We start from the raw sequence: 16599 nt of genomic DNA, 5'->3' as shown, positions 1-16599 counted from the left end.
GCTTCCACATTTCAGCTATTATGAGTAATGCTGCTGTGAATCCAAATGCACAAAAACCTTTTTAAGATTCTGTTTTTATTTCTTTGGGGTACACCCAAAGATGGAGTTTCTGGATGCCCGGGTACTTAGTACAAAGGGTTCTGATTTCTCTACATCCTGGCCAAACTGTTCTTATGTGTGTGGGGGGTGGGGGGAATGGGATGCTCACACACACCTGGCACTTAAACTCAGGGTCTAGGCACTGTCCCTGAGCTTTTTTGTTCAAGGCTACTGTTCTACTTTCAGCTGTGTGTGTGTGTGTGTGTGTGTGTGTGTGTGTGTGTGTGTGTGTGTGTGATTAATGGTAGATAAAAGTCTCACCAACTTCCCTGCCCAGTGTGACTTTGAGCCTCATCAGATCTCAGACTCCTGAGTAGCTAGAATTACAAGCATGAGCCACCAGCAACAACTTAAATTGTTCTCTTTGTGTTGAAAAGGACCATTCTCAGGCCTAAGAGGCAGTATCTCATTGTGCCTCCAATTTGCATTTGGGGATTTAGTTTGCATTTTGTTGTTTTGGTTATGCAAAGTTATTGCCCCTGTGTCAGGTGCTGGAGGGAGGGGGAGGGGAGTGAGTCCAGGGTGGAAAGCAGCAAACCTTGGCTAGGACCCTGTGACCGCCACTGTGGGAAGGCTGGAGTGACCCTTGGTGGGCAGAGGCAAGCCAGCCCCCTGCAGCCCAGAGCTGTGGGAAGTTCACATCAGGAGGAGGAGGAAGAGAAGATGGAGGTTTTGAAAAAACCACCTGCAGTCTTATCTTGAGAACCTTTTCAGTCTAGGGAGAGGGTGGGGCCTACATCTGGAGAGCAAATTAGAGATCTTCCCAGTACTGGAGGTGGACTGTGCCATGTGGAAAATGAGAGCAGGTGTGCCCAAGCACCATGCTTGAGTGCAGGGTCATGAGCCACATGACATCCTGACTTCCGAGGTCCCAGGAGACCTGAATGTGCCAGGCTGTGTCAAGACTAGCCTAGCCCTGCACATTAAGCACCTTGAGGCTTTGGCAGGAGTCGAGAGCAGAATGTAGAAGCAGGGTCTGCTGTCTTCCTCTGATCCTGTCAGAAACAGTGAAAGCTTTTGCCAGAGCCAGCTGCCTCATGAGGGGCAGGGATGGCACATTCGCAGCCCAGCCTCAACAGGCTTGGTGCCCATGGCAACTGTAGGGTCCAGAAAAACCCAGGAGCACATCAGCTTCTGCAGAAACCTTGGCTACTCCACATGAAAGCTCACATGAACACCAGAGAAAGGGAAAACACACGAAGGGAGACATGTACAGAAGGAGGGAGGACTTATGAGATGCTAAGATCATTTCTAGAAATATTAGGACAGGGAGATCCTTTAACCATTAACACTGGGAGCCACCTCGACACTTCATTCACGTTTGCATTGTAGATGCCTTGTAAGTGTGATCAGTGTAGGATGAATTATAGGATTATTCAAATTTATACATTATGCAGCAATTAGAACAATGTATGGGCCCCACTTTGAAGAATACCAAATTCTGTGTGGTTGAAAAATAAGAGACTTACAATATCTTCTCTCTCTGTTCTCAGAAGTTTGCAAGTGCGCACACACACACACACACACACACACACACACACACACACACACACACACCAGAGAGAGAGAGAGAAACCAAGAAACAGAAAGAGAAGGGGGGGAGAGAGAGAGAACACACAGCAGGCAGCAGGAGAAAATAACAGTGACCTAAATACTTTCTTTTCACTTAAAAAGGAGACAGTATAATAACAGTCGTAAAGAAAATTTCAGGGAAAAAAGTACCATGCCCATAATTATGCCTTTCTAGCAAAAGAATAAGTTGTTGGGTAGTTTTGAAATTTATGCCCTAGATTACAAGCAACAGACCCTCTCTCCCCCTTCAAACTAGCTTAAGTTTTAAAGGAATAATGACCACTGGATTTATTGGAAAGATCTAGAGTAGGAACCAGCTTTTGGAATGGACTGGAAAATACCCTGAGCCAAGCCTCCTGGCTGCCTTTGGCTGCTCTGTCTGCACGAATAGATTTTCCCTAATTTGCAGCACGAATAGATTTTCCCTAATTTGCAGTGGCTCAGTTTTAGCTGTCGCCAAATGCCACCTGCAGTCACAAACCCCATAGCCAGGCACACATTGATTCAGCCCTCCTGCTTTCAGCTTCACAGGAGGGAGAATCTGGTGGCCCAGGCAGTTGGGGTCTAGGCCTTCCTGGGTCAGCATCTGCCTCCTGAGTGAAAGAGCCCTGCGGGGGGTCAGGTGATGGCAAAGGGGCCTCAGCTGCAAGGTGTCTACAGCACCCTCTAGCATTTCTGGTGCTTGTCTCTGTACTGAGTCCTTAATTTACTCCTTATAATAAGGAAGCATCTCATTGAGACTTTGTGTGACTTTGTATTCTTTAGCTATATTTTTTCTAAGAAGTATATTTCTGGATTACTATATAATATATAGCAATGAGAGATAAGGAAATGTTATGTATATATATATATGTATACATATACATACATTGACTTATTTGTGGATAAAATACTTTGATGTATGATATTTGCTTTAAAAATCTCTTAGAATAGCAGTGTATGGAAGGAAGTTCACGAGTTCTCCTCTCTCTCTCTCTCTCTCTCTCTCTCTCTCTCTCTCTCTCTCTCTCTCTCTCTCTCTCTCTCTCTCTCTCTCTCATCCTGGGGCTTGAACTCAGGGCCTGAGCACTGTCCTTGAGCTTTTTCAAAGCTAGCACTCTACCACTTGAGCTACAACACCATTTCTGGCTTTTTCTGTATATATGGGAATTGAACCCAGACCTTTGTGCATGCGAGGCAAGCACTCTACCACTCCAACCCTACTTTTTAACTTTGAAGCAGAACCCAAGCACACAACGGTTCTTAATGCTGAGTTTTTTTGGTTTTTGGTTTTGGGGGGTTGTTTTTGCCAGTCCTAGGGCTTGAACTCAAGGCCTGAGCACCGTGCTTGGGCTTTCTCAAGGCTAGTGCTCTACCACTTGAGCCATAGCACCACTTCCAGCTTTTCCAGTATATACCAATGAATCGAACCCCAGTCTTTGTGCATGCTACGCAAGCACTCTACCACTAGGCCAAACTCCCAGCCCCTCTAATGCTATCTGATGTCCATGTCTTGAAACTTTCCATAATTACAGCAATTCTGAAAAATCAAAGACTGTGTATATCCTGAGTAATTACAATTTTTAATCCACAAAGGACGGTTACCCCTGTTAAAGTATTTTTCAACAATCAACATGAATCTAAGATCGTAGTTTTATATCAGACTGAAAGACTTTATTTTCTCAACATTTTGTTTGAGGAAAGTCTTGTATTTCTTTACCAATTGTTTAAGTAAGGCACACGAGAAAGGCATGAGAAATTAGCCTTTCTTAATGGGTTCATTCTATTTCTACCAATTTAAGATTTAAACCTAAAGGCAACATTGACCAAGACTCATTGTCAGAAACAATGGAGTGGCAACTCCTTTGCACAGCTGCTTAAAGATAATTTTAAAAATTAGACCTAAGTAAATGCAATGCTTAGAAAAAGGACTTATTTCTAATTCTGTACTTCCTGCCAGAATGGTTTATTTGTGACCCATCTATATTGTAGAAGGCAATCAGGGAGTCAGGGTGGGGGTGGGGGAATGTGGTGGCTCACACCTGTAATCCTAGCTACTCAGGAGGTTGAGATCTGAGGATCAAGGTTCAAAGCCAGCCTGGGCACAAAAGGACCTGAGAGTCTTATGTCTAGTTAACGTCCGGAAAACAGGAAGTGGAGCTTGGCTCAAGGGTATGATGGTAGCCTTGAACTGAAGAGCTCAGGGACAGTGCCCAAGCCAAGTTCAAACCCCATGACCCACAGAAACAAAAACAAAAGCAAAACTTTGTCAGGCTTTTGAAAATCGTAACTGTAGTCAACATAACAGAGTAAAACATATCAATCTTGGGAGGAAAAATGGGAGAAAATCATGGGAAGGCATAACAATATTTGAGTAGTAATGTATTCACTACCTTATAAATGGAACTGTATCCCCTCTATAAATCACCCTGACAATAAATTTTTAAAAAAATCATATCAAAGTTGATCTGTCTGTTATTAAAAGGATGTTCAAAAACAAATTCTGAAAATCATAGCTTTGGGGTTTGTATCATACCAGGTAATTTTCTGTACATATCTTTCTGAGTAATTTAGCATATATTTAAGTATGGGACTTTAAGTCAAATGAAACTAATCAAAGTCATGTGATTTTTATTTATTTATTTATTTATTTATTTATTGCCAGTCGTGGGGCTTCAGCTCAGGGCCTGAGCACTGTCCTAGGACTTTTATCAAGGCTAGAGCTCTACCACTTGAGCCACAGCACCACTTCCAGCTTTAGTCTATGTATGTGGTACTGAGGAATTGAACCCCGGTCTTCGTGCATGCTAGCAAGCACTCTACCACTAGGCCAAACTCCCAGCCCCAGTTTTTTAAAATTTTATTATCAGGGTGATGTATAGAGGGGTTGTAGTTACATTTGTAAGGTAGTGAGTGCATTACTTTTTGAACATTGTTACCCCTTCCCATCTTTTTTGTTTCCCACTTTCCCTCTCCCCACCCCCAAGTCATGTGATTTAAATGAATGGAAAATATTAACAGTCATCCTTATCATATTATAATAAAGTGATAATACACAGTTTTTCTTTCTTCTTCTATCCTAACAGGAAAATTGTTGCAAGTTAATTCAGGTGCCAAAGAACAATTATTTTTTGAAGCTCCGAGAGGCAAAAGACATATTATAAGACCATCAGAGGTAACAATCAGATACAAAGCTCTTAAAAAACTATTATGTAAAGTTAAAAGTACATCTTTTAATCTTAGTTATTAATGCAAATCAATTCTAATTTGCTTTTAGGTTCAATCTTTTTTTTTTTAATCTGATCACTGCTTTTTAGTCCCTAAGTTCTAAGCTAACTTCCTAATTTCTCCAGCCTGAAGACTATGAATATTTTGGATGCTACAGTTTTCTTTGTACAAAATGACACATGGCAAATGTCATTTTGCACAAAGCTTTCAATGAACATGAAGTTTTATTTATTATGTAAGAATAGCTGGGCACAGTGGCTCACTCCTGTAATCCAAGCTACTCAGGAGGCTGAGATCTAAAGATCTCAGTTCAAAGCCAGCCCCGACACTAAAGTCCATGAGACTCTTATCTCCAAGTAACCACCAGAAAATTGGAGTGGCACTGTGGCTCAAGGAGTAGAGTGGTAGCCTTGAGCTAAAGAGCCCAGGGACAGCATCCAGGCCCAGAGTTCAAGTCCCACAACTGACAAAAAAGGAAGAATAAGTAACATTTGCCATAATAAATAATTGTATCTACAATAATAAGAGAAATTACTTTTTGCTTTGGTGCCAGTCCTATGGCTTGAATTTAGAGCTTGGACTTTGTCCCTGAACTGTTTTTAGTCAAAACTGGTGCTCTACCACTTGAGCCAAAGCTCCCCTTCCAATGTTTGTGGTGCTTAATTGGAGATAAGAGTTTCCTCGACTTTCTCTCTTTGGCTGGCTTCAAACAATGATTCGCATACTCCTGAGTAGCTTGGATTACAGATGTGAACTACTGGCATCAACTGAGAAATTACTTTCCAAAATGAAGAATAACCACAGTCTGACAGTTCCAGTGGAGACCAGGCTTGTTTTCTTCTTCTTTTCCTTTACCCTTAACCATATAAGTAATCTTTTAATTATTGACATGAAACACATATGAAATTTTAAATCCACAAACTAATGCCTTTTTGGAAGTTAGGTTGTTTGTGGATTAGAATAGAGGCATATAGGATGCCTGGCTAAGTTAACAAATAATAAATGAGTGACATAGCTATAAATTTGTCTTATTCGAGGTACTAAGGACCAAGAGACCCTTGAGTACTCTGCTTTCATTTCACTTTCAGAGTTCTTTTTTTTTTCTCACTCAATCATGCTTTATTTTACCCACTCCAAAATTATCTTTAAAATTGCACATATCCCATAATATTTGCTGTGACATCATCATACTGAGATGTTCCATAATTATCCACTATATGCATGTATCCTCACTCAAAATGATGAGTCAAGCTGGGCACTAGTGACTCATGCCTATAATCCCAGCTACTCAGGAGGCTGAGATCTGAGGACTGAAGGCAGCCTAGCCAGGAAAATCCATAGACTCTTCTCTCCAATTAATCACCAAAGAGCCACAAGTGGAACTGTGGCTCAGATGGTAATGAAAATGCTAAGGGACAATGCTCAGGCCTTGAGTTGAATGAAGCTCAAGCTCTAGTACTGGCAGATACACACACACACACACACACACACACACACACACACAGTAAATGAATGTAAATGACTAAATAAGTGAATTGAAATCCCTTTGTAAATGTACTTGAAGATAATAATAATAAAAAAATTAAAAGTAAGTGAAATAAAATCCAGGGAAAGCCTAATACACCTATAGGGCTGCTGCTGTTTGTTTTTTTTTTAAACAAACAAAACAAAAAAACCAGTAAGCCCAATTTTCTCAGAATGTTATGTATACAAACCTTCTAGCTATAAATTTCAGACACATAGCTGGTTTTTTGTTTTGTTTTTTGTTTTTGTCAGTCATGGGACTTGAACTCTGGGCCTGGGTGCTGTCCCTGAGCTCTTCAGTTCATGGCTAGTGCCCTACCCCTGCAGCCACAGTGCCACTTCCAATTTTCTAGTGGTTAATTGGAGGTAAGAGTCTCACAGACTTTAGTGCCCATGCTGACTTTGAACTGTGATCCTCATATCTCAGCCTCCTGAGTAGCTAAGATTACAGGTGTGAGCCACTGGCACCCAGCCAGACACACAGTTTTTAAAAATAAAATGTATGTTCATGGCAACACAATGTAATTTTTTTCATACTCTTTTTATTGTCCTTAAGTTATACAAAGGAGTTGCCTTAATAAAGCAGTTTATTAATACATTGCATCTTGATCAGTCATCCCTTTCAACATTCTCACTTATCCTTCCTTTTCATTTTAAAAATAATCTCTCTAGAACATATAGGATAGTAAACTAGCTGCGGATCTGATCACTTTTTCCTCCAAGGAAGCCATCATTAAAAAAAAACTGCAGTTATGTTCTGAGCCTGTGTAGTGATATCTGTGGACAAGGTATGGTTCTGGCACCCAGGGCTGCTGCTGAGCATCCTGCCATGCACAGGGCACTTGCCATAACAGCTATCCGGCCTAGGGTATCTGTACTGAGGATTGAGAAACCCAGATGTAGTTTATGGCTTATACAATGCTAAGAGTCTAGGGAAAAACAAAACAAAACAAAACTTCACTCTTGTCAGATTCCATAATTCCAAAGTACACCTTTGGCTATTTGACTGTAGTATTGGTTTATTAAGCCAATGCAGATAGTACCTGAAGTACACCACTTAGAATATATATACCTCAGCACTCGACACCAATGCCTGATGTTGCCAAGCCATGGTGTGAACTACTCAGCCATGACGGAAAGAATCTAGGCTGGAAAAAGCTCTAATGTTCTGTTCCTTCTGTTGTAGATTGAGAAACTCGAGTGGGACACATGGACCTGTGTCCTGGGGCCCACCTGTGAGGGTATCTGGCCAGCACATAGCGATGTGACTGATGTCAACGCTGCCAGCCTTACTAAAGACTGCTCCCTCTTAGCCACTGGAGATGATTTTGGTTTTGTTAAGCTTTTTTCATATCCTGTCAAGGTAATATTTCATGCTTATTATACATTTTTGGGGGGTCTCATTAATTCAAAACCTGTTGTATCTAAGTGGATTTTCAAATTTTGAAGACAATCAGTAACATTATTTACAGTGTCCCTTATGCTAAATAAAAACAAGCTTGCTGGGCCAAGAGTTTGGCCTAGTGGTAGAGTGCTTGCCTAGCATGCATGAAAACCCGGGTTCGATTCCTCAATACCACATACATAGAAAAAAAAGCCAGAAGTGGTGCTGAGGCTCAAGTGGTAGAGCTCTAGCCTTGAGAAAGTCCAAGGACAATGCTCAGGTCCTGAGCTCAAGCCCAGGTCTGGCAAAAAATAAAATAAAAAAACAAGCTTGCTTGCTGTTATATCTGAATTACTAATTTGAGTGGAATTCTGGCCATAGAATTCCTTCTAGAAGAGCCCTTATTGGTCATCAAACCTAGTGTCTCATAAACGGCATATTGTGCATCATTTTACCTATATCTCATACCTTTCTGGCTGACTCAGGACTTTCTGATTTGTACCAGCATAATTTCAGGGAAGAGGAACTTACTACTTCAAAGAGCAGTCCACTTCTGTTCTTAATAACTGTGTTGTTAAAAAGGCATTTTACACTATACTGAGCTGGATTCCTTCCTCTTTAGCTGAAGTTCTGCCTTTGTATGGAGAGAGGTTATAGTGATTCTCTTTAATCTCTTCCTCTGGTTTGAGTCCCTCCAGTTCCTTCAGCTATATCTAGTTACTATCTACCCTTTCCTTAATGCCACACTCATTTTATCAACTTTATTTAATGGTCTCATCCAGTACTGAATTCCCTTCTGGGCAGCTGACCACAGCACAGTAGGACTGTTAACTTCTTGGTTTTGATTTTACATTTGCATTAGATCAAACTAAAGTGGCATCAATTGAATTGAAATCATAGTCAAACCATAGATACAGTCATTCTCAAAAACATTTAGCTTATCCTCCATTGTGTACTTACACTATTGATTTTCTACGATCTGAGTGTTCAACTTTATATCTCTAAGAAAAAGTTTGATCTTGTTTGCTTAATTTCAATATTCCAGCCTCCCAATATCTTTTAAATACCTTTTCAGAATATTTACTCTCTTCTCCAGCATCATGACATCATTTTCTTTCATAATCATGAGTTCTAAATTGTAGTAAGAAAAATAAGATAGTAGAACCACCAAATACTAACACCAGGAACCCACATTCAATCATATATTCCATTTGTGAATCTACACATTTAGTTACAATTTTTCAGTCAGTAATAAATATTTAAAATTTGTCTGATTGCATGTATAATCATGCAGCCTAGACCAACAAGACATCAATAAAATACTTGGTAAATATCTTGTTTGGATCCAGTTTTATTTTGTCTTTGTTAACCCTGATCTTCTTTTAAATAAACCACCCATAAAAAAAAGAGGAAATTAGTTCATGATGAACTGGTTTTCCTGTTTGGTAATAGTTGATTCCTTTCTCAAGTACTTATCAAATTAGCTTCTGCATAATGTTTCATCCTGGATTTTCTCCTGGGTTGCATCAGCTCATGAATCAATGGTTGTCAGAGTACACTAGTTTTTTCCCTTTTAGATACAACATTTTTATGGCTCTTGCCACCTCTCCTGATCTCTAAACTCCTCAGCTTTCTTAAGTTTTGTGATTACTTTTGACGCACCTTTGGTGGTCATACAAATGGGCTGTTTTGCCCTTTTTGGTTTGAAGAGCTTGCTTGCTTGCTTTCTCTCTCTCTTTCTTTCTTTCCTTCCTTCCTTCCTTCCTTCCTTCCTCCTTTCTTTCTTTCCTCCTTTCTTTCTTTCCTCCTTTCTTTCTTTCTTTCTTTCTTTCTTTCTTTCTTTCTTTCTTTCTTTCTTTCTTTCTTTCTTTCTTTCTTTCTTTCTTTCTTTCTTTCTTTCTTTCTTTCTTTCTTTCTTTCTTTCTTCTTGCACCAGTCCTGGGACTTGAACTCGGGGCCTGGACAGTGTCTCTGAGCTTCTTTTGCTCAAGGCTAGTGCTCTACCACTTGAACCACAGTACTACTTCTGGCTTTTTGTGTTTATGTGGTACTGAGGAATAGAATCCAGGGCTTCATGCATGCTAGGCCACTAAGCCACATTTCCAGCCCTGAAGAGCATTCATTCTTTTTGACACAGAAACTCTGTCTGCTTTCTGTTAATATTAATAGCTTTGCTCTATTTTTCTTGTTAGTTTTTTACTTTACTCTTATTGAGTCAACATTTGTACTCATTCATGATAATTTGCTTTTCCAGCTATTACATTTAAATGTACAGCTGTACATTTAAAATCTAAAAATACAAGTTCCCTTAGTTCCATTTACCTTTGGATGCTTTTCTTCTTTGTTTATTAATACATTTGTCAGATTATTGTTTTGAGTATTGTTTTAAAGTACAGGTTTGAATGTTCATTGTTGCTTTCACTGTGTGTCCTAAATTTCATTGCCAACTGGCAACCTTTGCCAAATGATTCATCACATCCCTTTCACTTCTCAAACATTTTTACTTTAACAATATTGAGTTCTAACCAACCATTCTCCTTGATACCAAACAAAGAACATAATAATATGAAGATAAGAAACTTGAAATGTTTTGATTTTAGTAGACTCGGTTTCTCAGGTACCTCAGTAGCTGAAACCTCTATGAAACCATGGTATCTTGCTCTTGTACTAGAAATTCATCATCCATCCCCAGCCTGATCAGGTGGGTGGGATTTCTGCAGCAGACTTTTGGAGCTGTGTTCCTCAGATTCACAGAGTTCCATGGAGATGTCTTAGGGATCGGGAGAAAGGAGCTCTGAGGCTCCGATTGTATAAGCGTCAATCCATTTTGTATTTTATTCATCAAGTTACTTTGTAAGACTTCTTCCAACATAACATCATATAAACTTTCAATCATACAGATAAAATGAAACAGAGAATTCCTACAAACCCACAATTCAAAATAAACTGGAGAATTAAGAAGCAGATCTCAGTTTTATATTTCAAGGAACTATAGAAGAACAAGAAGGAGGAGGAGGAGGAAGACGAAGAGAAGGAGGAGGAGAAGGAGGAGGAGGAGGAAGAAATAAGGATTACAGTACAAATCAGTCAAATAGATACTATAAAGATCATAGAGAAGAGCAATGAAACTAGGAAGTCATTCTTTGAAAAAGATATAATTGACAAATCTTCAGCTAGATTAACTATTGGAAAAGAGGGAAATTATAAATAAAAGGAGAGAATCAGGAGTTTTGCCTGGTGGTAGAGTACCTGCCTAGCATGCACAGAGAGCCGGGTTTGGTTCCTCAGTATCACATACATATTAAAAAAAAAAACAAAAAAACTGGAAGTGGTGTTGTGACTCAAGTGGTAGAGTGCTAGCCTTGAGAAGAAAGTCCAAGGACAGTGCTCAGGCCATGAGCTCAAGCCCAGGACTGGTTAAATAAATAAACAAATAAATAAATAGAGATAGTACAGTTAGTCTACCATGAGGAATTTATGCCAATAAGTTGATAACCCAGAGGAAAGTGATAAATTCCTAGGAGCATAAAAACTACCAAGGCCAAATGATAAAAAAGTAGAAAATCTGAATAGAGAGTAATGACTAAACAGATTTCTTCATTGATTAAAATCTTCCTAGAAAGAAGATGGAAAGGGCTTCAAAAAAGAATTCTATCACACATTTAAAAAAAAGGGCCGGGGGTCGGGAGTTTGGCCTAGTGGTTAAAGTGCTTGCCTAGCATGCATGAAGACCCGGGTTTGATTCCTTGATACCACATACATAGAAAAAAGCCAGAAGTGGTGCTGAGGCTCAGGTGGTAGAGCTCTAGCCTTGAGAAAGTCCAAGGCCGGTGCTCAGGCCCTGAGCTCAAGCCCAGGATTGGCAAAAAAAAAAAAATTAATGCCTGTGGTTCAAGTGGTAGAGTGCTAGCTTTGAGGAAAAAGCCCAAGGACAGTGCTCAGGCCCTGAATTCAAGCCCCAGGACTGGCCCCCAGAAAAATTAATGCCAAACTTCTCAAACTTTAAAAAAGAATAACCTAGGAGATTAAGGAATACATCCAAACTAATTTATAAGGTCAGCACTATACTCGCATCAAAGGCAGTTGAAGATACTATAAGAAAAGACAGTTATAAATCAATGGCCTTGATGAACATCCTCAACAAGTGAGACCTATCTCTGGATGCAAGAGAATAAGAGTGATCTTGCAATATTAACAGAATAAAGGATAAAAAAACATGATTATCTCAATAGGCATGAAAAGGGCATTTCCCAAAATTTACCTCCTTTTATGATTAAAAAAAATTAGGGGAGTTTGGCCTAGTAGTAGATTGCTTACATAGCATGCACGAACACCTGGGTTCAATTTCTCCATATCACATACATAGAAAAAGCTGGAAGTGGTTCTGTGGCTCAAGTGGTAAAGCTCTAGCCTTGAGAAAGCCCAAGGACAGTGCTCAGGACCTGAGTTCAAGCCCCAGGACTGGCAAAAAATTAGATAAAGACGAAATGTACATAGCTGGGAGCAGTGGCTCACGTCTATAATCCTAGCTACTCAGGAGGCTGAGATCTAAGGTTCCTGGTTCAAAGCCAGCTTGGGCAGTAACCACTAGAAAACCAGAAGTGGTGCTGTGACTCAAGGAGTAGGGTGGTAGCCTTGAGCTGAAGAGCTCAGGGACACAACACCCAGGCCCAGAGTCCAAGCCCCATGACCAAAGGGGAAAAAAAAAGGAAAGAAAAGGAAAAGAAAAAGAAAGAAATGTAAATGAATATAATAGTAGCCAGAAGTAATCAGCTCAGAGCTAATATAATATCCAAGGTGAAAAGCTAAAGCTTTCCCTTTAAGCTTAAAAACAAGATAATTATGCTAATTTTCACCACTTCTGTTTAATATAAACCTGGAAGTCATAGCCAGAGCAAATAGGCAAGAAAAAGAAAAGGCATCTAAATAAGAAAGCTAGACGTGAAGTCATCTCTATTTGTAAATAATATGATCTTATATACAAACAATCCTAGAGATTCCCCTATTAGAAATATTTAGTAAAATTTCAGGATATGAAATTAACATATAACCATCAGTTGCATTTGTATGTACTAACAATACAATATCCATAAAAGAAAATAATACCAAAAAACAATAAAAGTATTAAGAATAAATTTAATTAGTCAGGCATCAATGATTCACACCTGTGATCCTAGCTACTCAGGAGACTGAGATCTGAGGACTGCAGTTTGAAGCCAGCCTGAGCAGGACAGTCTGTGAGACTTTTGTCAAATTAACCACCAAAAAGCCAGAAGTGGAGCTATAACACAAGTGATAGAGCACTGTTCTAAGCTCAGAGATGGCATCCAGGCCCTTAGTTCAAGCCTAAAGACTAGCATAAAAAACAAAAAAGAATTAAGGAGATGAAAGATTTACGTGCTGACAATAAAATATCATGAATGAAAGAAACTGAAGATAACAAAAACAAGTAGAGTACATAAGGTCATATAGATTGAGATTAAATGAAAGGAGCTCTAGGATATGGAAACAAGCTTCATCTTATGTGATTGTTGTTCTTAATGTACTGTGTTATTTCTCTTCTCTTTTTTTGCCCTTTGGTTATTCTCATATTGTTACTGTATCTGACTTTGTTACCTGGTATATTGTATATACATTTATTTGTTTATTTGAGATAGGAAAGGGAAGGGGAGAAAACAAGATGATTGGGAGGGGATGGGGAGAGGGGAATGGGGACAAAAACATGAGAAGGGGTATCAAGGTGTGAGAAGTAATGCACCTGCTACCTGGCGAATGTAAATGTAACCCCTTTATACATTACCCCGACAATAAAAAATAAAATAAAAAACAAGTAGATATAAGATATACAATAAGATATCCTTGCTCATAGATTGAATGGATTAATATTGTTAAAATTTCTGTACTACCTGAAACAAGTTTTATTTCCAATGACTTTTTTCACTGAAATTGAAAAATCATCCTAAAATTCACATTTGAGGGAATATGAAAGATCCTCAGTAGGAAAACCAATCTTGAGAAGGAAGAATGAATATTTCACTGGGTTTTAAATTGGTGAAGATATTAGAGCTGAGATGCATTCCCTACACATGCATTATGTAATGATTTATCAACCTAACTAATATTCAATCCAGTGAGAATTCAGAGAATAACCCATCAGGAAGACTTTGGGCAATGTAAGGCCCAAACCACAAGGGGTGCTCAGATGAGTAAGATTATTTAGAGTTTTTTAAATGGTTAATTCAAATACAAGTACAAAAGAGCTTCAACCTAGCATGCCCAGTTATGTGTACAATGTTTGTTGATCAGTGTCATCCCTTCTATCATTCTTCCTCGCCCTTCCATCTCTCTCATCCCCACCCATTTCCTGGTTCCATTTTCATATATGGATGACTATATTTGCTCACTATTCTACTCCCCATTCATCTCCCCATACCCTTAATCCTGACCTCTGAAGCAAGAGGGCTACAAGTTCAAGACCAGCCTGCACTACATAGTAAGATCTGCCTCACAAAAAGATACCACACTGTACTCTCTGCAAACACAGGTGTGTGCACACAGGAAAAGCCCTGTGAGTACACAGATAGTCGCTGCGAATCTACAAGCCAGGAAGAAAGTTCAGGAACTGAATCAGCCGCCAAACTGTGATAAGTAGGCTCCTGTTGTTTAGATTTCTCAGCGAGGTATATTCGGTCTAGGCTGCCACATTTGCACTGCCATCACTGTGTTCTAGCACTGACTTCCGGGTCATCACTTCTGGGTGATACCGAAGATCTCCTGTTATCATCACATAGATCGGTTCCAAACTCCGAACTCTATTTGTTAACTGCCAAGGTCTTAGGTCTTCTTGACCCTGTTTCCCATTCTCTTTTCCCTTGGGTTAACAGGCATTTCTTCCAAATATTTGTCTTTCCATAGGAAATGTGCATCCTTCTTAGTGTTCAGTTTTATGGTTTAGAACCTTTTAATGTGATCTTTGGCTTTTAATGTGAGGGAAGCCTCATCTGGTCTGTACCCTCCAGGAGAGACTCCGACTCCTGCCTGAGCTCAGCCATTTTTTCAGTACTTTAAACAATGATCCAGAAAAGGTTCTGTTCTCAAAACCATCTAGGTAGTTAGCCAGTTGTTTCTTGTAACTTCCCTTCCCTTGTAAACCTATGGCCTTTCACTAGACAGAGAACTAGACTATCATGCTACTTACAGTTGTAAAACCCTCTGCCCTCAAGTTTCCTTGTTGAACATCAACCCCCCCAAAATTTTTTTTTTTGCACAGAGGAGCTGTATGTAAGTGCTGTGAATTGTGGGAAGGGTGCATCGCAGTCATCAGGTTCTTAGGCATTTCTTACCTAACAGGTCTTAGGAATCCCTTATCTAATGGGTTAACCACCAGTGCTCTGGAGACATTCCACAGACTTCTGGCTCTCATCACCCATTTTTTTCCCATGACTCAGTGAAAAAAGAGTTGTAGAAACCTTGGTGAGTCCAGAAATACAGTTTGGCATGACAGCCCAAAAGAACGGCTCACCAGACTGACTATGGCAGGTCTTGGAGGTTGAGGGGAAGCCAAGCATGCCTGCCAGCTGCCTCTTCTTGAGACATGGCTGGTTTTCTGGAACTTTCCAGGAACCATGGCTTCTTTTTATTGTTTTATTGATCTTGTTTCCTGTTTCGAGGATCACCCTTGCAGGAAGGAGCTGGGCTTTATTAAACAGCTCCAGGAGTTCTTATTTTTCTCCTCTCCTTTGTATTTCTTTCTCTCTGCAGCCTGACTATTCACATTTGCATCTTTTTTCCCTAGAGTGTTTTTTAAATTCTTCCTTCCATTTTCTTGTTAGTAAGCATATAAAGAAGTTTATCTTTGGCTCTTTCCATTCTATAATTGTAAAGAAACTAACTCGAAAGCTGAGTGCTGGTTGCTCATGACTGTGATCCTAGCTACTCAAGAGGTTGTGATCTGAAAATTGTGGCTTAAAGCCAGGACTGGCAGGAAAACATCTGAGAGTCTTATCTCCAATTAACCATCAGCAAGTTGGAAATGGAGCTGTGACTCAAGTGATAGAGCACTAGCTTTGAGCACAAAATCTCAGGACCAGTGCCCAAGCCCCGAGTTCAAGCCCCAGGACAAGCACAAAGAAAAGGAAGAAGAAGAAGAAGGAGAAGAGGAAGAGGAAAAAGAAGAAGGAAAAGAAGGAAAAAGTAACTTGCAGTGATATACTGCAGGCTTGGAAAAAGACCAGCCGGATATGAGCCCACAGCCACTATTTTGAACAGTGCCATGCTTCTCACGTGATCCCACAAAATGATTCCTTGCAAATTCTTACTTTGTTCTGTCTATTGGTTAGCAAATGAGTGGCTCCAGTGGCTTCTTAGAACTGTGTCTGCTTGTTTGCATGGCTGATGTTTCTCCACTGCTGCTAAGGAGGGGACAGCTCCACTGAGCTGGCAGCTTGGAGTCAGCCAGATACAAAGAGATCCTGATCAAGAGTATTTCAAAGTCACAGAAGCCCCTGCACCTGTTTCCTGCTGGTTTCAGGTTTTCCAGTATACCAATCCAAACTTCTCTGGACGCCTTGGGTCAGTTATATCCTGAAGTTTTCATCTGGGACACTGGTGGCCATCTCGTGGCCTCAGAGAGTTCATGTGTACATTGCATAAGGTATTCCCTGGGAGTCGCTGACAGGGTGGAAAATCTCTATCCCTCCATGGCTCTTGCTAGAGCTGTTTTTGCCAGACTGTGTCTCATGAGCTCAAAGTGGAAGCTCTTTTTAGTTAGTGCCAGGTCTGGCTTCTACCAGTTGTCAGGACTGCCCTGGAGA

At 40.0% G+C, this 16599-nt stretch overlaps 1 protein-coding gene across 1 annotated transcript in view; it reads left to right on the top strand.

The window, feature by feature from the left end:
- Positions 1-16599, top strand: part of Eml6 (EMAP like 6) — a 223555-nt gene that overhangs the window by 159472 nt on the left and 47484 nt on the right. The window contains exons 24-25 of the mRNA XM_090336920.1: positions 4737-4825; positions 7589-7765. Coding sequence (XP_090193046.1) covers positions 4737-4825; positions 7589-7765 — 266 coding nt within the window. The remainder of the gene's footprint in view (positions 1-4736; positions 4826-7588; positions 7766-16599) is intronic.

The sequence above is a fragment of the Megascapheus bottae genome, chromosome 7 (genome assembly GCF_031878675.1).
Source record: "Megascapheus bottae isolate mThoBot1 chromosome 7, mThoBot2.hap1, whole genome shotgun sequence".
NCBI lineage: Eukaryota > Metazoa > Chordata > Mammalia > Rodentia > Geomyidae > Megascapheus > Megascapheus bottae.
Note: the sequence above shows the minus strand (reverse complement) of the source record. Positions and strands in the feature narration are given on the sequence as shown.